Here is a 26,988-nt window from a genome sequence, read left to right as displayed (position 1 = left end):
CCACTTTAAGAAGGGCCATACACCTAAGATTTTTCAGAAACAATTCCCAATACAATACCATGCACTATCGACAACCAAAACCAAGGGCATATCTATCCTCATACATAAAGATGTTGCATTCACTATCCAGAGGCAACATATAGACTAGCAGGGTAGATTCATTATCCTGCAGGGCCTCATCAACGCAGTCCAATATACGCTGGTCACGGCATACTTCCCTAATGAGAATCCCACTCAATACCTTAAATCCCTCCTAACAAAAATAGACCAATATCGCCAGGTAAACTAGTGCTATGTGGCGACTTTAATTTCACCCAAGCACCCCTGGACAGATCGACTCAGAGGGGAAGTAAGACTCGAGTATCTCAGGATAAGACCCATAAGACCATCTCCAAGACAATCTGGTTACACGACCTCTATGATGCCTGGAGAACCCTTAATCCTGGGACTCGAGACTATACCTTCTACTCGAGGGTACATAATTCGTATTCTCGAATAGACGGGTTTTTTGTAGATAGAGTGACCTTACCTCATATCTCCGATTGTCGGATTGGCGAGATAACGTGGTCAGACCATAGCCCGGTCATACTAGTACTAAAGGATGATTTCCAGTACAAGGGGAAAGGCACTTGGAGGTTAAACGACTCCCTATTGAATGATGAGGAATTTACCTCTACCATTGAGACTGAACTCATAAACTACTTTAAATTAAACACTGTCCAAGAGACTACGGCATCCACTGTCTGGTCCGCACATAAGGCGGTGCTTAGAGGCCTGTTTATCAAACGAGCGTCACACATTAAACAAATCCAAGATTCGGCACTATTAGAATGCCATACGCAGATAGCACGACTCTCGGCATTAAACAAAACGCAGCCCACCGTAGAAATGGGGAAGGAACTCACCCAACAATATGATAAACTGAGAGATTTGACAGCAGATAAAACTAGGAGACTGCTCCATAAATTAAGGGCTACAGCCTACCATCAAAGCGGTAAAGCTACCAAACTGTTAGCAGCAAGATTACGCAACAACTGCAATATACAAAATATAGCACACCTTATAAATGATAGGGGTCAAAAAATATTAAATCCCAATGACATATCCCAAACCTTTGCGAGATTCTATGCCAAGTTGTACAACTTACACCTCCGGACTGATACATACAGCCCAACTGTAGATAGCATCACCAAATACCTCAACCAGATGCATTTGCCACGAATCACACCTGAACAGGCCACGACACTCCAACAACCCATAACCTTAACAGAAGTCAGTGCAGCCATCAAGTCCTTGCCTTTGGCAAAATCACCCGGTGCTGATGGTTTCACTAACGTATATTATAATAAATTTACAGACACATTGGCACCCCACCTATTGCGAGTCTACCAACAAGCCTCCCTGACTGGTTCCCTACCCCCGGAGATGCTGCTGGCCACAATTATCACCATTCCCAAACCCGGTAAACCCGCAGATGAATGCAAAAATTACCGTCCGATCTCCCTCCTTAATACGGACGCCAAAATCTATGCTAAAATAATCGCAAACAGATTAAGCGGCTTACTGCCAGGACTGATTTGCGATGACCAGACAGGGTTCGTCAAGGGGAGACAAGGCTCGGACAATACGTACAAATTGATGCATACACTGGAGCAGCTCCGGAGGCCTAGCCGGGGGGGTCTGCTATTAGCCTTAGATGCGGAAAAGGCGTTTGACCGCCTCGGCTGGGCCTTCTTGAGACAAGTTCTCGCGAAATTTGGTTTCCCCCAACAGACCATCACCCAAATTATTGCACTATATTCAGCACCCAAAGCCAGAGTTCTACAAGCCGGGTTCCTTTCGGACCCTTCTGAGCTGTCTAATGGGACCAGGCAGGGATGCCCACTGTCTCCCCTGCTGTATGTGTTGGCCCTGGAGCCGTTCTTGGTTGCAATAAGATCTCACCCCAATGTTACAGGTATCCAAATCGGATCTAGAGAAGTTAAAATAAGTGCTTTCGCGGATGACATCCTTCTCTACATAACTCGACCAACTGAATCCCTACCTCACATCATGTCCCTTATACAGGACTATGGGGCACAATCTTACTATTCTATTAACACCTCCAAAACCCAAGCACATAGTATAGGTGTACCGGATAGCGAACTGCTAGGTCTAAAAGGAATGTACCCCTTTGAGTGGTGAAAACATGACATTACCTACCTTGGGCTCCTATTTTCTAAGAAACAAACAGAGCTTTATACGGGCAATCATGTTAGAATTTGGAGGGAATGTATCTTACAACTTAAACGATGGTCCCCCCTTTATTTAACGTGGACGGAAAGGATTATGGCACTGAAGATGTCTATCCTTCCCAAATTGCAGTATATTTTTAGAACTCTCCCGATACCCGTCCCGCACTCCTTTTTCAAACAGGTTCAAAAAGATACTGATAGCTTTATCTGGGCGGGGTCTAGACCGAGAGTGATCAGGAAACTCTTACAAGCTCCTAAAAAGTTAGGAGGTCTAGGACTACCTGATGTGCAGGCCTATTATCACGCATCCATATTGTCCTCATTGCTCCCCCACCACACGGACAAGACACCCCCTCAATGGGTGGAGATAGAAAAACACTTACTGAAGCCTTTCTCTTTACCCAACATTATGTGGCTACCGAAAGTCTATCGTCCGACCTTGCCACACCCATCTGACTTAATCGACTTAGACTTAGATCAACACTTAGCTCTCCCACTAAACTTTCCTTAGCAATGCCAGTGGCTGCCCTCCCGTATTGCATACCTACCTTCCATGCTAACCCTTGGCTAGAAAATAAGCTAACACACCTGTATCATATCCTCCAACATGGGGCACTAAAGGCATTCTCCACGCTGAGAGACACAAATAAACTCCCTCTAACCTCGCAATTCTCATACATACAGTTGAGTTCATTCCTCCACAGACCAGTGAACGCTGGTGAGAAACTACAATCGGAAATGGGACAACCCACGCTGTGGGAACAAATATGCACATTGTCTATCATTATTCATCTGGTAATAACTGGCTGTTCGGTACTGTATGAACAATTGTTGTACAAATTCTATGCAATTCGCAAAAATATATTCTGCTACCCCTTCCCCCCCTTCCCCCCTTTCTCTTCTGTACCCTCTCCCCCGTTCACAATCTATGTCGTTGTTTACGACATAAAATGCCAATAAAAATTATCAATTAAAAAAAAAAAAAAAAAAGAATGGAAAACCTGATGAGTTTGGGATGCTACGATATCGGTCTCTATCCCTATAAATAATATTGTCCCAGGATCCAAACCCGTCCCATATATCTGGAACCCAAATAAGTTTCCGAACCTATCTATGAATTGTTCAGGATTATTGATAAGTGTATGGACTGGGTTACACTCCATAGACTTACAATACGGTTTGGTAGGCAACTTAGTAACAATCATATCCTTATCTACTGTCTGTCCCCAAGTTGCCCACCCCACACAAGACCAATATGGGCAATAATTATAATCCTTATCTGGGCATTTTGGACTTACATACTTGTTTTTACTACTGGGACAAATATACTTATCGTTAGACCCATACGTTCTCTCCCACTTAAGATCCCCGCATACATTCCACAGTTTTCTACCACTTGATATCGCCTTACATGCATCAAATAGCAGGACACCCGAAGAATGTACGGTTTCTAATACTGTTTTGTTTATTAGGGTCCCCTGTGGGTCTCCATTCCGGAGGGTCAACCAAATTGTACGGGGTTGATACTCTGGATTGAAGCACTTAGGTTCGCCTACTCCTAAATGGCATACACTATACTCTATACCTAAGTATCTACACCTAGATACATATCGTTTACACTCATATTGTGAATGCCAAATAAGGGTCTGGTAAATATGATTACCTGTTATAGTAGTCTTAATGCAAACCTCACAGCTAGGTGTGTCGGTACCTCTACCTTCCTGAATAATTAAAAACATAAAAATACACATTATCAAGAGCACTTCCTTCAACGTCTTCATCCTCAGGTTTCGTCCGTGCGATGGCATATTGCCTCATTACCACGGACAAATATCCAGGTGCAGTGACTGGTTGTTGTGGGAAGGCTACTCTGGCATCTGTTTATTGTGGGTTGGTGGATCGACTAACGGAGGCACTGACCGACAGAAGGTCAGGTGCCTGGTTAGTCTTACCCCCAAAGGGGAGATATGTTACAAATTGCTATTTGTAACTGGCCCTTTAAATGAGAAATTGCCCTGCTTCCCCGGATTGTGGAGAAGCATGTTTGCCAGCCTCCTGCCTCATGACTATGGCCCCTGGAAGATTGTGCCCCTGAAAATGTATTAACTTTTATTGGGTGTGTATGGCCCTTTAAGAACCGTCTGGGGACATATTGTGACTTTGCTGAACAATGCCCCTTTAAGACTATGTCCCCAGACCTGTAAAATAACTTGCCCCTGGCTCTCTCCCACTTGGTTCAGTAAATAGGGCTTACTGAACCAAGTACCACACAGGCGGACCACCCAGAAGTTAAAGTGTGCAGGCAATTTACCTCCCAGGCTGTGAGGTTACTGCAGGTTAATTGTGGGTGGCCGCCATTCGGCAGCCGAACACGTGGCGGCGGCCATTTTAGTCATTCGAATGCGGTCAGCGGTGTATGCTAAAGATTCTGTGGAACCAAAATCGGCTACACATTTTGCCGAACACCGCTGACCCTTACCTTCCCCATACTGAACTTGCAGCTCCAGAGACTAAGTCCCGTTCGAAATGGGACTTAGTCGTTTTTCGGCATGAAATTGACCGGCCGCACAGCCCAAATCTATGGAACTGTTTTGGGCAGGAAATTGTGCTTGCGGTCAGTCATAAAGGACTTCCAGCTAACTTTTGATCCACTGGAGGGATTTGGCTGATTTTTGGAAGTGTTTATGTTTGATGTATGCTGAGTCTGAATATGCAACTTTTATATGCAACGGGAACGAATATGCAACGGGAACTCTTCTGGATCAGGACACTCAATACGGTCCAACCCCTTTGGCTTAATGAGAAATACATGTAACGGGAACGAATATGCAACGGGAACTCTTCTGGATCAGGACACTCAATACGGTCCAACCCCTTTGGCTTAATGAGAAATACCCTCTGTCACTATTTCTATGATTGCATAGTTCCTATTTCAGTGTTGCAAATGTATGTATATAGGTATGGTTGGAATTAGGTGAGAGGCTTTGAATGTACCACTCAGGATACACACCTCTCACTATTTTTTCTTTGTATAATTTGTACCATATTTTCCGCCCATTGAGGTTTTATCTATCTGGACGCCTGACACAACCCTGGTAACCTATTTGACTAAGCTCACCATGAGGGATAGGCTTGTCCGCTCTCCTGGGCTTTGCCTTTTGGCACGATTTGTGCTCTTGCTTTCGTATTTTTGGGATATTTGTTATCTATAATTCCTCTACCATGTTTATTCATTGTATTCATTGTATTCGTCACATGAATACCCTTGGGTGCCACCCTGGGGGACAGTACCTTGAGGTGTATTTCTGACCACTACACAGGTTTATTAGGTATGATCAGTACTCTGTCATTGCTGTATTTATTGCTTAAGTCCTGAATGAACCGTGATACATGTGATAATACCCTGGTTGGGGACCGATATCTGGCTTACACTTTGTTTTGTCTTGTTTGATTATATTATTTCATATATGTAAATAATTGCATTTACACCATTTAACCCTGTGAGGGACATCATTAAAATGTTAGTTTTCCCTTCAGACATTTTGAGAAATTTTGAGATCATATTTGTACGGTCCCTACAGCTCTGGCGAGCTGTTACTTCTTATTATTAGTTAATCATCCACAATGAGAGTTGAGCGAACCTGAACTGCAAAGTTCGGGTTCGTACCGAACATTGCGGTTTGGAGTCACATAGCGCCACACGTCACATGAGCTCTTATTAGTGTAGGGAGAGGATGCTGCAGCTGTAAGAGACAGATTAGGAAACAATTTTGGTGTTGAATGTGCAAACTACAGGGGCTATTTTAGTGGGTGCTATACTACATTTGAGCCCAGTGCCACTTGCAACTGAATATGTGCCAGACACATACATTTAATCCTGTTCTGGTAGCTTAGTGGGCAACATCTAGGCATTTTTAAATACTGCAATTTTTTTTTGTGCTAAATAGAACATTGATTGCACTCACAAAATAGTGAAGAGTAATGCGCCTTTAAGCCCACAATGGGCTGAAATGGTATTCACCTTCCACGGATAGGTTACTCTGTCTTTCCAAGAAATGGGAGTATGCCAGTTGGAATGTAAAAAAAAAAATATTTGTTTATTCAAAGGCAATAAATAGCCTTAAAACATCAATCAATAAAATTTAAAATTAACTGCAATCTAACGCGTTTCGTCCATACAACTTGGACTTCATCAGAGAAAATTCTGCAGTTTAAACAATAATATAAAATACAAAAGCATGCATAATCCCACCCCCAACAGAGTCCCTTAAATACAACCAGTCCGTGTGTTGATTGGAGAGTTATCTCCTGGAACCACCTCTCCAATAAAGACATATTGCCTCCAGATGGTTTTCACTTGAAAAATTTGCGGCAAAAAAGCGGCTGTTGTCCGTCCGTCTGTATAGTATTACTTTGCGTTCCAAATGTCCGTTTCCGGTTGCGTTCCACACACGTATTTCCGGTTGCGGACGGCAACACACGTCATGACGCTGACGTTGCGTTCCAAGATGCGATATATGCGTTCCAAAGATGAAAAGTCACTCTAATGGCTAAATAACTGAAAATAATCTCGGAATAATGACAATAATCAATTAACAGACTCTCATGAATACAAACAAAAGCATATGAATAACAAAATGTGCCATCATCCAATAGAGCAATGAGACTTACATCCTCTGCCAATTTTAAACCCCCCCCCAAAAAAATGAAGTTTTTATTAAAAAATAAGAACGAATATAATTACATTTGAATTAAAGTTAATATATATATATATATATATATATATATATATATATATATATATATATATATATATATATATATATATGAAAAGTAAAATAATAATAACAATAAAATTAGAAAAAATAAAAATAAAAGTAAAAAATAAAAATAAAAAGTGGTCTCATCCACAAAGGGTTCTAAGGGATGCCAAATGTGCCAGGCTTGTTCAAGAATGAATCTAGGTCTAACTCTTCAGTTCACAAGCTATACCTCTGGAATCACCTTCCCAGTGAAGTCCAGTATTGGATGCCACACGGATTTTGTGATTTATTTATTGCAATTTCCGTGTGGCAAACAGTACGTGGGAAAAACAAAAAGACCCCTGAAAGTACGCCTCATGGAACATATTAATAATATAAGGAAAGGCATAACAACCCATTCAGTGCCAGTTCACTGCAACACATGCCAGACCTTTAATTGGAGAGATTTTAAGGGTTGTGGTATAGAACATGTACCCCCCCCCCCCCCCCCCCCATTGGAGAGGAGGAAACAGGGAGTTGAAATTAGCACAACGGGAGACCTATTGGATTTACCAATTGGATACCCTGACACCTAAGGGTTTGAATATAGATGTGGATCTGGCTAGCTTTATGGTTTAATGTTATTTTCCTTTTTACTATAGATGTTCTCTTGTCCAAAGGGACTTCCATCTTCTGCCATACAAGTTTTTTCTTTAGATTTATATTATATGTTTTTCCATTTGTTTTTTATTTTATTTTAATTTAATTTTTATTTTTATTTTTTCTAATTTTATTTTTATTATTATTTTACTTTTCATATATATATATATATATATATATATATATATATATATATATATATATATATATATATATATATTTAACTATATTCATTCTTATTTAAAAAAAAAAAAACTTAATTTTTTTTGTTGGTTTAAAATTGGCAGAGGATGTAAGTCTCATTGCTCTATTGGATGATGGCACATTTTGTTATTCATATGCTTTTGTTTGTATTCATGAGAGTCTGTTAATTGATTATTGTCATTATTCCGAGATTATTTTCAGTTATTTAGCCATTAGAGTGGCTTTTCATCTTTGGAACGCATATATCGCATCTTGGAACGCAACGTCAGCGTCATGACGTGTGTTGCCGTCCGCAACCGGAAATACGTGTGTGGAACGCAACCGGAAACTGACATTTGGAACACAAAGTAATACTATACAGACCGACGGACAACAGCCGCTTTTTTGCCGCACATTTTTCAAGTGAAAACCATCTGGGGGCAATATGTCTTTATTGGAGAGGTGGTTCCAGGAGATAACTCTCCAATCTACACACGGACTGGTTGTATTTAAGGGACTCTTTTGGGGGTGGGATTATGCATGCTTTTGTATTTTATATTATTGTTTAAACTGCAGAACTTTCTCTGATGAAGTCCAAGTTGTATGGACAAAATAAATTTTATTGATTGATTTTTTAAGGCTATTTATTGCCTTTGAATAAAAAAATATTTTTTTTACATTCCAACTGGCATACTCCCATTTCTTGGAAAGACAGAGTAACCTATCCGTGGAAGGCGAATACCATTTCAGCCCATTGTGGGCTTAAAGGCGCATTACTCTTCACTATTTTGTGAGTGCAATCATTGTGGGTTAAATCCAATTATTGTTATTGTACTTCACTATGTGCTATGTATTCTTTTGTTTTTTAGTTATTCAGCTGTATCTCATTTTTGTTCATTCACATATCTGTATTTGAGGTTCGTTTGGGGAAACCTCTTGGGAAGCTGTATCCATCTTACACGCAAGTTAAGTACCTCTGCATATTCCTACCATTGAGTGGGTTAGGTGTACTTGTGTATATTTTTAGTGTGTATTTTTTACTTCTTTATACACTATATAGAACATTTGCAGCCTGCGGTGCATTTCTTGCAGTTCAATAAAATCCTTAAATACTACTGTTACATTGTTGGTTTAAAAAAAAAAAAAAAAAAAAAAATATATATATATATATATATATATATATATATATATAAAGGATATATATATATATATATATATATATATATATATATATATATATATATATATATATATATATATATATATATATATATATATATATATATATATATATATAAAGGATATATATAAAGGATCACTTTTTTGTGCTTAATAGTACATTTGCAGCCTGAGGTGCATTTCATATCTGAGAGTCAAATAGAACCGTCAAATACTGTGGTTACATCGCACTTTGAAAAAATCACATTTCTTTGGTGCTGAAAAGTAAATTTGGGCGTGCACTTCATATCTGAGAGTCAAACAGAAACGTCAAATACTGCTGTGCCATTGCAGTTTGACTAATTCACATTTCTTTGGTGCTAAATAGTACATTTGTGGTGTGCACTTTATATCTGAGAGTCAAATAGAACCGTCAAATACGGTGGTTACAGTACACTTTGAAAAAATCTATTTTTTTTTTTTTTTTTGGTGCTAAATAGTACATTTGCGGCCTGCAGTGCATTTCTTGCAGTCCAATAAACAAAATAAATAAATAAATAAATGAATACATAAATCGTTGACTATTGGCGGTTACATCGTCGCCTGACATAAATCATCTGTTAGTTTGGTGGGTGAACGCAAAGAATGAGGAGAGTGTCAAATAAAGAATGTGGCCATGGTCATGGTGCTGCTGGTGTTGTTGGAGCTCCTGTTGCAGGGAGAGGATGTGGTCGATCTGTGCCTGCTACACGCACAAGTGAAACAACTTCCTCAGGTGTGAGTATGCAACAAAACCTTCAGGGTTATTTGGTAGGCCCGAATGCCGCTCTACGAACGGTGAGGCCACAACAAGTACAGGCGATAGTAGATTGGGTGGCTGACAGTGCCTCCAGTTCCTTCACATTGTCTCCCACCCGGTCCCCTGCTCAGAGATAGCACCTGCAGCCCATGGCCATCTGTCTTTCACCTCACCCCCTTGCAAATCAGCCAAGCAGTCTGAGCCACAAGTCATGCAGCAGTCTCTTATGCTTTTTGATTACTCTGCTGGCAGGGTTTCCGTGGACCATTCACCTAGCCCTGCCCCAGAAGTGGAAGAGATTGAGTGCACTGATGCACAACCACTTATGTGTCAGGATGTGGACATGCGAGGACCACCGCAGCACGTCTCTGATGATGACAAAACACAGGTGCCAACTGCTGTGGCTTTCTGCAGTGTGCAGACCGGCAAGGAGGACAGGGTTGAGGAGTGGGTGGAAGATGATGTGGAGGATGATAAGGTCCTATACCCCACATGGAATCAAGGTCATGCAACTGACGTGTCCAGTTTGGAGGAAGAGGTGGTACTCGCACCAGCACAGCATAAGAGGGAGCAGGGTGCAAAAGTGGAGCGGCCGTCCCCTAGACAGTACGCCTGCTACTGCCCAACACACCCAGGGACGGAGCACACCAAAGCCAGCTACAAGGAGTTCCCTGGCATGGCAGTTCTTCAGACAATGTGCTGATGACAAGATATGATTGGTTTGCACGCTGTGCAATCATTTTAAAATTCTTGGCCATTGAAATGCTGTCATTCCATCTGGTGGAGACAGACAGTTTTAAAAACCTGATGGTGGTGGCTGTCCCAGAGTATGTGGTTCCCAGCCGCCACTACTTTTCCAGGCGAGCTGTACCTTCCATGCACAACCAATTGGCGGACAAAATCAGGTGTGCACTGTGCAACGCCATATGTGGCAAGGTCCACATAACCACAAAATACGTGGACCAGTAAGCACGGGCAGGGACGCTATATCTCCCTAACTGCACACTGGGCAAATGTAGTGGCGGCTGGGCCTGAGACGGGTAGCAGTTTGGTGCATGTTCTTCCGCCACAGAGGATTGCAGGGCATTTCACTTTGCCTCCTGTTGCCTCTTACTCCGCTTCCTTCTCCTCTACCACCTCCTCATCCAGTTAGCGTAACACCTTCACCACCAACTTCAGCACAGCCAGGGGGAAACAACAGCAGGCTGTTTTAAAACTCATATGTTTGGGGGAAAAAAAAACACACCGTGCAGGAGCTGTGGACGGCCATGGAACAAAAGACCAATGAGTGGTTGTTGCCACTGAGCCTCAAGCCCGGCCTGGTGGTGTGCGATAATGGGCAAAATCTTGTAGCAGCTCTGGGCTTAGCCGGTTTGACGCACATCCCTTGCCTGGCACATGAGCTGAATTTGGTGGTGCAGAAATTCCTGAAAAATTACCCAGATATACCAGAGCTGCAGCAGAAAGTGTGGGCCGTCTGTGCGCGCTTTCGGCGTTCTCACCCTGCTGCTGCTCGCCTGTCTGCACTGCAGCATAACTTCGGCCTTCCCGCTCACCGCCTCATATGCGGTGCGAGCAGCAGCAGGCGATAGTGGAGTTTCAGCTGCAGCACGCACGGGTCGCTCTGCGGAACAGCACCACTTCACCACCAATGAGTGGGCCTCCATGCGAGACCTGTATGCCATTTTGCACTGTTTTGAGTACTCCACCAACATGGCCAGTGCCGTTGACACCGTTCTCAGCCTTACTATCCTGCCTCTATGTCTCCTTGAAAAAACGCTTCGGGCGATGATGGTAGAGGATGTGGCGGAGGAGGAAGAGGAGGAGGAAGGCCAGTCATTCACAAGTGGCTTGGAGGGTGGGTTCCTGCACCAGCATAGGCCAGGTACACAATTGTCCAGCCAGGGCACAGTTCTGGAGGAGGAGGAGGATGAGGATGATGATGAGGAGGAACCGTGTTCACAGCAGGGTGGCACCCAACACAGCTTTTGGCATCACTGGAGTGTGGCTGGGGGGATACAGAGGACACAGACGATACACCTGCCACAGAGGACAGCTTGTCCTTGCCTCTGGGCAGCTTGGCACACATTAGCGACTACATGCTGCAGTGCCTGCGCACCGACTGCCGAGTTGCCCACGTTCTAACTTGTGCTGATTACTGGATGGTCACCCTGCTGGATCCCCCTTACAAGGACAACGTGCCATCCTTAATTCCCTCACTGGAGCGTGATCGGAAGATGCACAAATACAAGCGCACGCTGGTAGATGCGCTGCTGAGGGCATTCCCAACTGACACCGGGGGCTCAATGGAAGCACAAGGCGAAGGCAGAGGAGGAGGAAGAGGTCACCAACGCAGCTGGGGCACCGTCAGCACCTCAGAAGGCAGGGTTAGCATGGCCAAAATGTGGAAAAAGCTTTGTCAGCATGCCACAACAACCAGCACCACCATCTGATATGGAATGTCTTAGCAGGAGGCAGCATTTCAGCAACATGGTGGAACAATATGTGTGCACACGCCTACACGTACTGACTGATGGGTCTGTCCCATTCAACTTCTGGGTCTCCAAATTGGGCACATGGCCTGAGCTTGCCCTTTATGCCTTGGAGGTCCTGGCCTGCCCTGCAGCCAGTGTATTGTTTGAACACGTGTTTAGCACGGCAGGGGACATTATCACGCCCCCTGCCGTTTAATAAGCTCACATTTATTAAAATGAACCAGGCATGGATCTCACCAGACTTGTCTTTACCTTGTGCAGAATGGACATTTATACTGACCTCACCCAACCATTGTTATACTCAAGCGCACTTATTCTTTGTTTTCTTTTTTTATATGTCCCAATATTTTTGGGGCTACCCCAATTAAAAAAAAAACAAAAAACAACAACAAATAAACAACAGTGTTGGCTACCTCCTCCTCCTCCACCGCCGCTTCCACCTACACCGCCACGATCACTGCCTCCTCAACCTAAGGGTCACTTAGTATAAACTATGTACATAATAGCAGAGGCTTGTGAAGTCCTTTTCTCCATGCATCAGGAGTTGAGCTCAGTTTGAACAATGAAAGAGAATATCCTGCACTCCAACCCTCTCTCAAATGGATAATTCTGGTGATCCTCCTGACAGCCATACTTTAGATTTTGATTTATGTTCTTCGAAAGCTAAAATCAAAGACTCCATCTACTGCTATTTTATGGCCCAACTGTATTTTTTATTTTTATGTATTTTATGTTATTTTAAGTGATTTCCCTATCCACATTTGTTTGCAGGGCACTTGTCGTAGTCTTACCCCCATTTTACTTCCTTTTACAGACCTCTAGCCCTTTCCAGGACTTTTTTTAGAGGCATTTTAGTGCCCAAAAGTTCGGGTATCCATTGACTTCAATGGGGTTCAGGTTCTGGGTCAAGTTCGGGTCAAGTTCAAGCCCGAACTTGAACTTTTTGATGCAACCTTCACACATTTAACTCTATTCACAATATAGTGAAGCCTGGTTTACATGTGTCTATTATGCAACAAAATGTATCATTCAATGTTTTGATCTCACAATGTGACATGATATGATTCCTCATGGTATTAACAGTATCCACTAAGTATATATCATAAAGCCTCTGTAGCCGCTAGTCTCACATTTGTTTTTAATGTTAATTGATTTCATTTGACCTGTTCTGGTCGGCCGTTTTGGTGACATTCTTTAGTGCTTTTAAGTACTGGTACTCAGCCCTGGGAATTTCTTAGTGGGCATACTGCTCTGTGTGCTATGGTTTAAACATACAAGAGCGTTTGATTAATTGCCATGGTTACTACTGACATCAGGAGCTTGTTTTCGGTGACGTCATATATGTCAATTAGTGACCCGGTTGGACTCCTTACTTGGCGGTTCAGGGATCAGTAATTGGATGAGTGTTTTAAGGAGGAGTGTTTTAAGGAGGAGGGTATATACACTTGTTTTTTACTGTATAATATTATCCTGATGAAAGTTTGCAAGACAAACTGAAACATAGATCTTTAACCTTGGACATTAAAAGTTAAGTTTCATTTTATTTTGGAAGTCCTCAGAGTGCTATCCTTTTGCTGTTTCTACATTATTTGCTGACACCTGAGTAAGTGGAGTGCAGAATTATTTTCTTGTAATATATATATATATATATATATATATATATATATATATATATATATATATATATATATATATATATATATATATATATATATATTTATTTTTATTTTTTTTATACTGATTGCTTTTTTAAACTTTTTTAATTTTATTTTTTTATGTTACACTTGCAGGGACACTGCCTGTCAGCACAGGCAGTCCCTCTGCAGGAAGATACACAGGCACCTATTGTGGCCATGTGGCCACTTTGTTAGAGTGATGACGTGGCCGCAGGGTCCTAATTTGCCGTGGGGAAACTGTCTGAGCAGAAAGGCAGTCCCTCCCAGCCCGGGAGAAACGCTGATCGCCGCCGGGGGAACGGCGGCGATCAGGTAAGTACCCGATAACGTTATGACGGTTTGGGACGGTTCGGGACCGTCACCGGTCCTCAAGGGGATGTTTCCGATGACTGTCCTGAACCGTCACCGGTCCTCAAGGGGTTAAACTGGCTCGGACTACACATATGGTTATGCTGCTCTTGACGGCGGCGTCTTAGTATTCCAAAATGCATGTCGGGCGTTTCATTCCTTACTTTTTTATTTTTACAAGCACTTAGCACATTTAGTTTGTAGGTCTTCAGAGTTATTGGTGCAGGTAGGCACTAGCCTGGTGCGTTGCTGAGGAATATAGGGGCAGTTGGAGACACTCTTGTGGATAGGGACTATCTATTGCCAGCCTCCCTTCCTCTATTTATTTCTCCCTTGGTTATTTACATATGACAGAGGGAAGGTATGAAGGGGGTTATTGCTTTGGTTTTCCTGTTTCCCTGTCATTATTAACATATCTAGAAACATAGAAACATGGAAACATAGAATGTGATGGCAGATAAGAACCATTCGGCCCATCTAGTCTGCACAATATTTCAAAATACTTTTGATTAGTCCCTGGCTTTATATTAAGTCTAGGATAGCCTTGCACCTATACCACACATGCTTAAACTCCTTTACTGTGTTAACCTCTACCACTTCAGCTGGAAGGCTATTCCATGCATCCACTACCCTCTCAGTAAAGTAATACTTCTTGATATTATTTTTAAACCTTTGCCCCTCTAATTTAAGACACCTGTCCAGTGGTGGACACCATCCACCTCCATTTCAATTGTTGTTTACATATTTTTTTTTTTTTTATTTTTTTTTGTGTGTCTTACAGCCATGTATACCAATAAAGCTTAGGTTTTATGTTTTGCTTCTGATTAGTTTATGGTGTGCTTGTTCCCAGTATAACCTTTAATTGGACAGGAGAGTCAGCCTGCAGCTGGAGGAGCTGCAGACTAAAGTGAACATGCCAACACTTGACCACCAGGGCTTTATGCAGCATTAAGCCCCCCTTACTGGTAAAAGGTGAGAAGAAAGGAGATATATTTTCACATCTCACCCACCTGAACACAAAATAGACCCTATACACCCTTCACACACACATACACCCCCCCACACATACTATACACACGCATAGACCCCCTGACATACATTGCACCCCTCACACACACACACTGCCCTACCCCCATACACACACTGCACCATAAACACACACACACACACACACCACACCCTTCACACGTACACACTCACACACACACAACTCATAACACACACTGCATCCTGACACACTGAACACTCAGACACACACATTGCCCCCTCCTCACATGGACATACTTCCCCTCTCATACACAAACACACACACGACACCCCTCATACATGCACCGCACCCCTCACACACACAATCACCCTTCAAAAACAATGCACTTCACACACACACACACAGACACAACATCCCTTACACATATACAGCATCCCTCTCACACTGCAACCTTCACACACTGACATACTTCCCCCTCTCGCACACAAACACACACGGCACCCCTCATACACACAAACATCACCCTTCACTTCACAAGCACACACACACACACACACACATACAGTATCCCTCACACACTGCAACCTTCACACACATCACCACATGCAGACACACAGCACCCTTCAAACACACAGCTCCCACCACACACACACTGCCCCGCCTCCCCCCCCCCCACATAGCACTCATAACACACACTGCATCTATCAGGCACACAAACACACACAGCACCCTACACACACACACACACACACATACACAGCACCCTTAACGTACACAATGCACACCTTACACACAGACACACACATTGCAGCCCTCACACACATCACCGCTCACACACACAGCCTACATGTACCCTTCAAAAACACAGCTCCCTTCACACACTACACCACACACACACCACCCTTTACACCTTACACACAGTGCCCCCCCCTCACAAACACAGTATCCCCCTCTCATACACACCACCTCCACTAACACAAACACCACCACCCTTCACAAACACTGCACTACACACACACACACAAAAAAGTGGAATAGAAAATGGAAAAAAAAAGTATAAAAGATAGATGAATTTAAGTACATACATTTTTTATTTTATTTTTAAGAACCCCTCCTTTCTGAAAAAAAAATAAATAAATACATAAATACAACATAAAACTTGCGCTATAAAACAAGTTACTGTGGCACTGGTGGGCGGTAGGGAAATGTTGCCATCAACAAATATACAGAAGCGGGTGTTAGGTATTAAAAGGTTGACTATCCCTGCTCTACAGTGACCCAAACAAGCATGTATGCTCAGCCAATTCAAATATAGAACCATTGTTGAGCATGCAACTTCATGGTGCACACATGAAATGTGTTTAAGCTAAGAGGATTTAAACACTTAGATGCCCTGATCTGGATGTACCAGGACAACTGGGTAAATTAGAACATAATATTGTATTATTATTTATTTATTTTAAATAACAAGTCATTCCCAATTTGTAATTAAACAAACACGGTAGGCACTGTAATTGTTTCAGCTAATTTTAGAGATTATAATATCTAAACAGTATTACTGTTCTTAATTTTTCTAATGCTAAATGAGAGTCCCCAGCAGCTCATCCCCTCTGTGCTGCATAGGCTAATGAGAAATCACTACTTAGAGCAGAAGTGAGTCCTGAGGCAGGTCTAGACTTTGAGAAGCCTTAGGCAAAACTTGAACATGAGGCCCCCACTGACACCCATAATGAAAAAAAAAAAATGCAATTAACTGGCAGAGTCTCTGGTGTCAAGTGGTGGGGATACATTCCTGTTTTACCTCTGTATGTGGCACAATTTCCAACTAGTGTATGCCAGCTTAAAACTGTGCACACGCGGGGGCGTGGCCTAACTCCTGATGTGAGCGGACGCATCTGAACGGAGCTCCCACACAGCGGAATCTAAAAAGCCGGTAAAACAAACTTTTCTAACCGCAAATGGGCAATAAAAAGAAGCCTACCGTCCTCCAAAACACCCCGGATCCGGGCGCGATCAAGAAGGCCGGGGATCTGGACAAATACTTTAAAGAAAAAGTGAAAGCGCTCAGCGCAGATACAGACGACAACCAGGTGACACCATCTTTGCCACGTGGTTCGCCGTACAGCAGCCCTGCACGGTCGGAACATTCCTCGGACCCCAGCATGGCAGACATTAAAGAAACCTACCCTCCAAGGATGATATAGCAGCAATGCTGGCATGATTGGAATCATCAGTGCAAGAACAGTTCACAACACTGACAACAGAGGTTAAACAGGTTAGCAACAAAGTGGGGGACTTAGAGGAGGACATGGACCAAATCCTAGACAGGATACTCACACTGTAACAGAGACAAGAAATCTCCGACACAAAGACCCTATAAAATATGAAAAATATAGAAGATTTAGACAACAGGGGCCGCAGAAATAATATTAGAATTTGGGGGCTGCCAGAGACACAGGGCCCTACAGAAGACCTCCAAAATATTTTACAATCTCTATTTAACAGAATTCTGCAAAGGCCGGAAGGTACACTTATCCTATTGGATAGAGCGCATAGAGCGCTCAAACCCAAGGGCTTGGCACACGATACCCCACGAGACGTTATATGTAGGATGCACTATTTCTCAGAGAAAGAAGCCATTATGAGGTGCACATGGGAGGCCTCGGAAATTGTGTATAATAATGCTAAACTGCAACTTCTTCCGGACCTGTCCTGGCTGACACTGAGGGGAAGGAGAGCACTGAGACCGGTCACACAAGCTCTCCAACAAGCTGGAATAAAATACAGATGGGGCTTCCCTTTTTCTTTACATGCAACGCACCAAGGGACACAAGCCTCGCTCACCACAGCAGCTGAAGTAGCAGACTTTACCAAACGACTAAGCTTGCCAAATGTGGACGTCATGGATTGGTACGACTTAACAATGCAAGAACCACGCCAGGTCCCTACACAACGTCCAAAGGACATGCGACAAGACAACCAAAGGAAACAACCATAGAAGTCTCCCCCGAGATTGCCCTTCACGAATCCCAGGAGGAGGCCAGTCACGCCAAGAAGGATCCGGTGAACACAGGAGAGCCTAAAGAGACAATCTATATATAAATAACAGTGTGTCCCTTTTACATCACGAGATGAACTGAACTTTCCATGGACTGACACTACTGTGAGGGCCGAGGTGGTAAATATGCGTAGTTCATTATTTGTTTTCACATAATTTACACAGGATACACTTTTTAACTTAAGTATAGCAAAAAAAAAAAAAAAAAAATCATATATACGAACCATACGCTAAACCACTTACAAACACAGTGACACCTAGGCCCCAGGAAGGTATTCACACGCGATACACTCCTAAAAAGCCCGACACATACCAGGCTTCAATACTACATAAATTTTATATCCGCTGTGGGGGAGGACCACCTAAACACCTAATTTAGGAAAACCTACCAACCCCGAAACGACTTGAGCTGACGCTGCGCTGAAGCTCACCACAGAGTAGAATTCCTACTCCTATATGCTGTAACTAGTAGACCACTAACCCTTATACATTGGGACCGACAAGGCCCAGAGCGGTACGACAATACTTAACAAACGTGAAAACTCCTCTCACAACCACTACCCGTGCACTAGTATATTAGACTAGACGCAACAAGGGTTTAGTACCGACTCCTACATAGAAGCCGAAAGACACGGCAGACAACACTTAAGAGAACATCAACCTATGAGTCTTCGGCTCCTATAACGCAAAGTATAGTATTGTTTTCTCCCAGGGGAAGAAACCCCAGGAGACATTTGAATTCTTGTTTTTTGGTTTATTGCGATAATTGTTAAAATATTACTGTTATTTGTGTGCATTTGAACTCCTGCTAACAAGTGACCACAGGGGACGCAGGGACCGACCATCAAGGGGACGCACCCACACAACAGGAGTTGTAGTAATATAGTAAATTCGACCGAGAACGCATACCAAAGCCATAGGACTCGAGCCCAAGGGGAACTCACACGTGACGTAGAGATGGGTACCCTCAGAATTAGCTCTCAAAATGTCAGGAGCCTTAACACACCTGAAAAGATACTAACAGAAATGGCTAAAATGCAGTTAGACGTTGTTTTCCTTCAGGAAACACACTTGAGGGGCGCAGATGCCCCTCTACTTAAACACCCCTACTTCCCCCACATATACTACAACAACTACTCCAGAAGTAAGTCAAGGGGAGTAGCGATACCGATAGGAGGCGGAGTCCCCTTCACCTACTCAAAACACATGACAGACGAGTCGGGTCGCTTTATAATCTTACAAGGTCTAATAGGGATGGCACCGGTTACACTAGTGGCAATATATCTCCCGAACAAACATCAATGCGAAGCTTTCCGGAAGATGATGACTAAAGTTAACCAACACACAAATGGAACCCTCATAATTGGGGGAGACTTTAATATATCTCTGGACGCCACTAAAGATAGCACATCAACCAACACCACACATATGGCCGCGGGAAAGACATCAAATGCAACGCATACTGCACACTAACCAATTGACGGACTGTTGGAGGGTGTACCACCCTTCCACTAAATACTACACCCACTACTCTATCCCAAACAAAACCTACTCACGTATAGACTTCTTCCTGACCACACACAGGGACCTAGGGCTGATCACTGACACATCGATATGAAGCTGACACCTCATTGCCCTACGAAAAGAACTTCACTCACTCTTACAAGACAAAACGAAACAAGCCATACTTTGGACAAAGCAAACATATTACACACAGGGGAACAGATGTGGGAAACTATTAGCACGGGCCTTGAAACAAAGGCAATCAATGACCTACATCCCGAAAATCAAACACACAGATAATACAACAGCACTGACGACTGAAGACATAGCAGAGGCCTTCAGGGAATATTACACATCCCTTTACAAATTACACGAGAAAACGCCGGACACTAGCAAATTACGACAATACCTAGAAAACAAATTTGACACAATTCTCCCTCAGGCAGTGACCAGATCATTAGAGGAACCATTCACTTTAGATGAAATCTGTACGTCCATTAAACAGACGCCTCATAATAAAAGCCCAGGCCCAGACGGATTCTCCGCCTTCTACTATAAAACTTTTCAAAAAGAGCTAACCAAACACTTCTTAGAGGCGATTAATTCTATACCGGACGGGAGTCTGATCCCCACACAAGCGCTAGAAGCAAATATAACCCTTCTCCCCAAGCCAGGAAAAGACATGGAAAGGTGCTCGAGTTATAGGCCAATCTTTCTTATAAATGTCGACATTAAGATCTTGACTAAAATGTTGGCAACCAGACTCAAACCCTTCCTACAGGAATTGATACACCCTGATCAAGCAGGCTTTGTCCCAGCGCGAGAAGCTAAGGACAATACTTCAAAAATCATCAATTTGGGCCATTTAGCATCTCAAACCCATATCCCAACTATGCTACTAGCAATAGACGCTGAAAAAGCGTTTGATAGGGTGGATTGGTCATTCCTTATACACACGTTAGAGGCACTGGGATTTGGAGCACGATGGCTCCAGTGGATCGAGGCGATCTACTCAACCCCAACCGCGAGGTTAAAAATCAATGGACAAACATCCAAGTCATTCCAGGTCAGTAATGGTACCCGTCAGGGATGCCCCCTATCACCCCTGCTGTTCATTTTGACCCTGGAACCCCTGTTACAGGAGGTTTGTAAAAGGTCGGACATACAGGGAATAAAAGTACGGAACAGGGAATACAAGATCTCAGACTTCGCTGATGACCTACTATTTACCATAGAACACCCAGCAACTAGCTTACCCAACCTGATGGAGGACATACAACAATGTAGCGACCTAACCAATTTTAAAATTAACACAGAAAAATGTGAAATTTTAAATATAAATGTACCCGAATCCCAAGTCAATCAATTGCAGAAAACGTACCCGTTTCAATAGGCAAAACACTCCATTAAATACCTGGGAGTTAATATAACAAACACAGCCAAGACATTATACACAGCCAACTTCCCAGGCTTACTTGCCTCGATTAGTAAAGACTTCAAAACTTGGAATAGACCTCATTTTAGATGGATGGGCCGAATTAACATCATCACAATGAATATACTACCACGGTTCCTATACATACTAAACGCACTCCCTATACATATCCCAGCGATCTTTTTCCAAAAAGTAAAAGCCATGCTCACAACCTTTATCTGGGCCAAGAAAAGGCCCCAAATAGCGTATCACATATTGACGAGACCCAAAGAGAGGGGAGGCTTGGGATGCCCAGACATACTAGATTATCATAGGGCGACACACCTGGGGAGAATATTAGAATAGTCTCGAAACGAGAACAAAAAGATGTGGGTCGACTTGGAACAAGCACAACTTACTACCCCCTCTCAGCTATACCCTGGACGATACCCACACCGGGAGGTTAGATACCTCAAGACCTACCCAGCATAACGACGACACTCAGGATATGGAAATCCATACACCACAGATCAGAGTTCGCGCCCACTATCTCACCGAAATATCCAATCTCCACTAACCCGACTTCCCGATAGACAGAAGTAGCATATTACAACATACCAAAACTACTCTGACGGGAGACGCATACATATCACTAGGAGACATAATCACATTTAAGGGACTGAAAACTCTTGAGGAACTAACAGGCACCAAACACCAAACGTTAACACAAACCTTCCAATACCACTAACTTAAACACTTCCTGAGAGAGGAGAACCTTTTTAACCCCTTAAGGACCAAACTTCTGGAATAAAAGGGAATCATGACGTGTCACACACGTCATGTGTCCTTAAGGGGTTAAACTGGAAGCCTAGAGAGGAAACACACTTTGAAAAACTGTGTACGAAACCACCGACAAATAAAGCGATATCCACATGTTATCAGCTGTTACAAACATCAATAAGCAAACAACTACCCTGGTACACTAGAGCTAGTCAGACATGGCTTACATCACAGCTAGACGACAAGGACTGGTCTGAAATATTCCTTAAAATGATTAAAACCCACCCCAATATTTCAATGCAGGAAATTAATTACGAATTCATAACACAGTGGTACATCACCCAAGTGGACGCTAACAAATTCTCTCCACAAACCGCTCCATTTGTTGGAGATGTGGGAGGGATTGGGGAACCTATCAACACATCTGGTGGACATGCAGGAGGGTAGAGAGATATTGGAGGGAAGTGGCACGAGTCACAGAACAGCTCAGCAAGGTCCCTCTGACTCTCACACCTGAACATCTCCTCTTTTTCCACATCCCAATTTCGCAGAAACAATTTAAATATTCACTACTTTACTACCTCCTGTCAGCTGCAAAAGCAGTAATAGCAGGAAACTGGAATTCTCAAACTAGACCCTCTAGAAGAGAATGGTATCAAAAAATAGATAACATCCACAAGATGGAAGAATTACGCATGTCAACTATGGGCAAATTCCATCAGTTCCAATCCATTTGGTCCCTGTGGGACTTGTTCACCCAGGGAACTAAACGGCAGACACACTAAGACTTACACACTGAGTTGGAGGTAAAGATTGGAATTATACAAAATATAACACCCCTGCTACACCACAAAACGGGGCCAACGTTCTTTTAGCGCTTAGCAAATGCTCTAGGCACATATGACTTTCAACATCCTAATCCATGAAAGCCGAACAAAAACAATCCCTATTAGACACTCCTGACAGTACCCACAGATGAAAGTAGAGGTGTATCAGACATAGTAAGGAGATGACTCGGCCGTATTGAGGTGACGACATTACGCATTTTCCTTGAGACACAACTGCTCTTAAATGCACATGCTAGTTATGTTAAATTATGTATGTGTATATGTACATATATATGGATATGCATATATGTTCTTTCCCTTGCTCTCTGTGAGCTTTTCGTTTCTTTTTATGTTAAACAGAATAACGCTGTCTTGCTATTATACACATTTTGTAACCTGATGACGATGTTAAATTACAACAAAAAACAAAATTAAAATTAAAAAAAATAAAAAAAATAAAAAACTGTGCACACGCTTCCTTGACTCTCAGTCAACCCTGCAGGAATGTCATCATAACACATATGTCCCCTTTACACATGCCTCCTGGGATGGGGAAGGGCTTAAAATGTAATCTCCTGTTTTCTCCACAGTGGCTTTCTGATATATTGCAGTGTGAAGGAGCTGGCCGTTGAAGGCAGGTATGCACAGCTCCTTCATGGATGCAACCCTCACCCAGGCTTTTAACAATTATTGCAGGCAATCTCCTAATCCATGGGGACTGCCTGCAATATAATCTGCTGCTCAGCACCTATGCTGGTGCTCCCTTTCCCTCTCCTGAATCTGCTGAAGTGCGAGGAGCAGCTGTCTGCTGTCGCTCCTCACATCGTGGGCAGCCCTCTGGTGGTATATGCTCTGCAGCCTGCCTTAGGTGAGTTAGACAGGTGTGAGGTCCCAGTGAGCACAAGGCATTAATACTGCTGACTGCTCTCAGCCAATTACAGCACCCATTGCTGGTATGAATCGGTATGGCTCAGAGGAATTGTGTAATCTCTGCATGAGCTTTACCTCCAATAAGTGCTTGATTGTGGATGGCATTGATCTGTTTCAATTTTATATTGCTCAAAAATGGAGGGATAGCACCAGGGCACTCTAGGCACTTTAACCAATTCAATGAGACATTTGAAAATGTGACACGTTTCCTCCATGTACTACTTTAACCAAAGTATTCCTACCTTTTTGATACTGGATCCATAGTTGCTGCTGCACTTTCTTGTTAGGAAATCGGATGGTACAGGTGAGCTCTGAGCCATACAATGATTCTGAGATATAATGTGTGCCAAATAATCGCATGACACTGTATAATTCCTCACGACTACTCTGTGAACTGAGGATCTTCAACACATTGGAAAACCCTGAAAAAAAGGAGATTGTTGGAATTAAATCAAGCAACAAGATGTTATAGAAGAGTAAAATATATCAGTTACTGTCCAATATACTTAGATTACAGGTACCAATGGACTTAAAACAGCATTGTCACTTTGAAAGTTTTGTATTTAAATGTATCCTGTTGTATCCCTTTTTATTTACACAAGTATAATCTTTGGGAATGGGCAGAGATTAAAGCGGCACTGTCATGGTGGAATCACATATTTTTTTACCCCTCCTGACTCCACTACATTTGACTGACCCCTTAGTCACCCCAAATGCCCCTAAGCTCCCCATATTACCTATTTTTAATCCTTATTTTCTGCCCCGATCTATATTCAGGGCGCCACCATTTTGTGTGAGTAGAGGAAGTCCCTGTAGGAAAAACTTCATCTGCCCACACTAGATAGCACTGTGAAATTCCTGTGCATGCCCAGTTAAACACTTGGGCATGCGAACAGGAATTTCATCCCTTTATTCATTCGTCAGAAAGACGAATGGATGAATGGAAATTTAGACTAACAAACAACAAGTGAATATCAGTGTAAATTTGTTTGTTTAGTTAATTACAAGGAGGGAGCCACCGGCGCGCAGCTCCCTCCTTGTAATATGTAAAAATAGAAGCAGCAGGCTCCCCGCCACTTCTAAACCCCCATGTCCTCCATCACTCTATGGGGGTCATAATAGCATAAGGAAGATTAAAATCTCCCAAATGCCCCTACTCGCCTGTTGCTGCTCACTGTAAAAAAAAAAAAAAAAAGGAAAAAAAAAAAAGAAACAACCTACTATCCATCCCCCACCCCTGCGCGGCGGGTGGGGGCCCTAAATAACAATAAGGGAGGACCTACTGTCCTCCCCCTGGCCCCCACCCCTGCGCAGTGGGTGGGGGCCATAAATTACAATGGGGGGACCTACTGTCCTCCCCCCAGGCCCCATCCTTGAGCGGTGGGTGGTGGCAATAAAGATAATGAGGGCGGGAGGACCTACTGTCCTCCCCCTGGCCCCCACCCCTGCTCAGTGGATGGGGGCCATAAATTACAATTGGGGGCCTACTGTCCTCCCCCCAGGGGCCATAAATTACAATGGGGAGACCTACTGTCCTCCCCCCGGCCCCCACCCTTGAGCAGTGGATGGGGGGACCTACAGTCCTCCTCCCCCACCAGCCCCCACTCCTGGGCGGCAGGTGGGGGCCCTAAGACAAATCCCCCCCACCCCATCAAAGGTGACTAGGGGCCCCCACCAAAAGAAAAAAAGTTAACCCCTACCTACCCCCCTCACCCTAAAAAATAGTAAGGGGGGATAAAATAACTAACCTGTAAAGAAAAAATTAAATTACAGGGACACTCCAGGCACCCAAACCACTTCTGCCCATTGGAGTGGTCTGGGTGCCAACTCCCACTACTCCTAACCCTGCAAGTGTAATTATTGCAGTTTTTTTATAAACTGCAATTATTACCTTGCAGGGTTAACTCCACCTCTTGGGGGTGGGAGGGAGAGGGACCCTCCAGTGCCAGGAAAACTGATTGTTTTCCTGGCACTGGAGATTCCCTTTAACATTAGACGTCTTCTTGATGTCTGATTGGCTTAAACCAATGGGTGAAGATGGATTATTATTTTTTGCGCTCAGGTTTTTTCTTTTTCGTCAGTTTTTTTTTTTTCTTTTGCGCTCTGGTTTTTTATTTTATTTTAAGAGGACGGTAGGTCCTCCCCCTCATTATCTTTATGGTCCCAACCCACCGCTCAAGGGTGGGGGCAGGGGGGGAGGACAGTAGTATCCCCCATTGTAATTTATGGCCCCCACCCACCGCACAGGGGTGGGGGCCGGTGGGATGACAGTGATTTATGGACCCCACCCAACGTGCAGGGGTGGGGGCAGGGGACAGGACAGTAGGTCCTCCCCCTCATTATCTTTATGGCCCCCACCGGCCGCTCAAGGTTGGAAGCAGGGGGGGAGGACAGTAGGACCCCCCATTGTAATTTATGGCCCCCACCCACCTCACAGGGGTGGGGGCCAGGGAGAGGACAGTAGGTCGCCCCATTGTAATTTATGGCCCTGTGATAAAGTGAAGGCAGAGAGGCCTTTGAACCCCAGGGGAAGTACGTGCAGTTTGTGTGTTGCACAACACAAAGCTATGTTTAGTTATGGGCCCCTGGGGTGGAGCATTTGGAGAGAAGGGTGGGCCAATGCTCCACTCCACAGTTTAGTCGTTTTTTTGAGGGGAGAAATAGATCCAGGCCAGGGTTTTTTGGACTGTCTCCAACCCACTGCTCAGCTGCAGATAATCAGCTGTAACAGTGGGAATAAACCCCTCCCTGCTAGGCAGGTAAAAGGGGGATTGCTGGCTTCCTCCCAGGAAGCAGGTAGGAGAGAGGCTGTTCTCTCCAGAGAGAGAGTCAAGGAGACTAGGCACTGGGAGTGCAGAAAGGGAAGCAGTCAAGGCTGGCTTGGAGCACTGGGAGTGCAGAAAGGGAAGCAGTCAATGCTGGCTTGGAGCACTGGGAGTGCAAAATGAATGCAGTCAAGGCTGGCTTGGAGCACTGGGAGTGTAGAAGGAAAGCAGCAGGCTAGCTGAGCGCACTGGAGTGCAGAAAGGAAAGAAGTCAAGGTGACTGAGTGTTGGAGTGCAGTGTTGTTCTCTAATAAGGTTGGTGCAACCCCGAGATACGTTTTTGTTCTAGTTTAACCCCTGAGAGATAGGGAACATAAAGTGAGTCAGTGCTCAGACGAGCTAGGTTTTTTTGTTTAAAGGGGAAACCT

The 26,988-nt window shown here is 43.6% G+C and overlaps 1 protein-coding gene across 1 annotated transcript in view; it reads right to left on the bottom strand.

Moving 5' to 3' along the window:
• Positions 1-26,988, bottom strand: part of ASTN2 (astrotactin 2) — a 925,983-nt gene that overhangs the window by 246,928 nt on the left and 652,067 nt on the right. The window contains exon 14 of the mRNA XM_063432386.1: positions 24,038-24,217. Within this exon, the coding sequence (XP_063288456.1) occupies positions 24,038-24,217 (180 nt within the window). The remainder of the gene's footprint in view (positions 1-24,037; positions 24,218-26,988) is intronic.

The sequence above is a fragment of the Pelobates fuscus genome, chromosome 9 (genome assembly GCF_036172605.1).
Source record: "Pelobates fuscus isolate aPelFus1 chromosome 9, aPelFus1.pri, whole genome shotgun sequence".
Classification (NCBI taxonomy): Eukaryota; Metazoa; Chordata; class Amphibia; order Anura; family Pelobatidae; genus Pelobates; species Pelobates fuscus.
The sequence above is the reverse complement of the archived record's forward strand: the minus strand, read 5'-3'. Positions and strand labels throughout refer to the sequence as shown.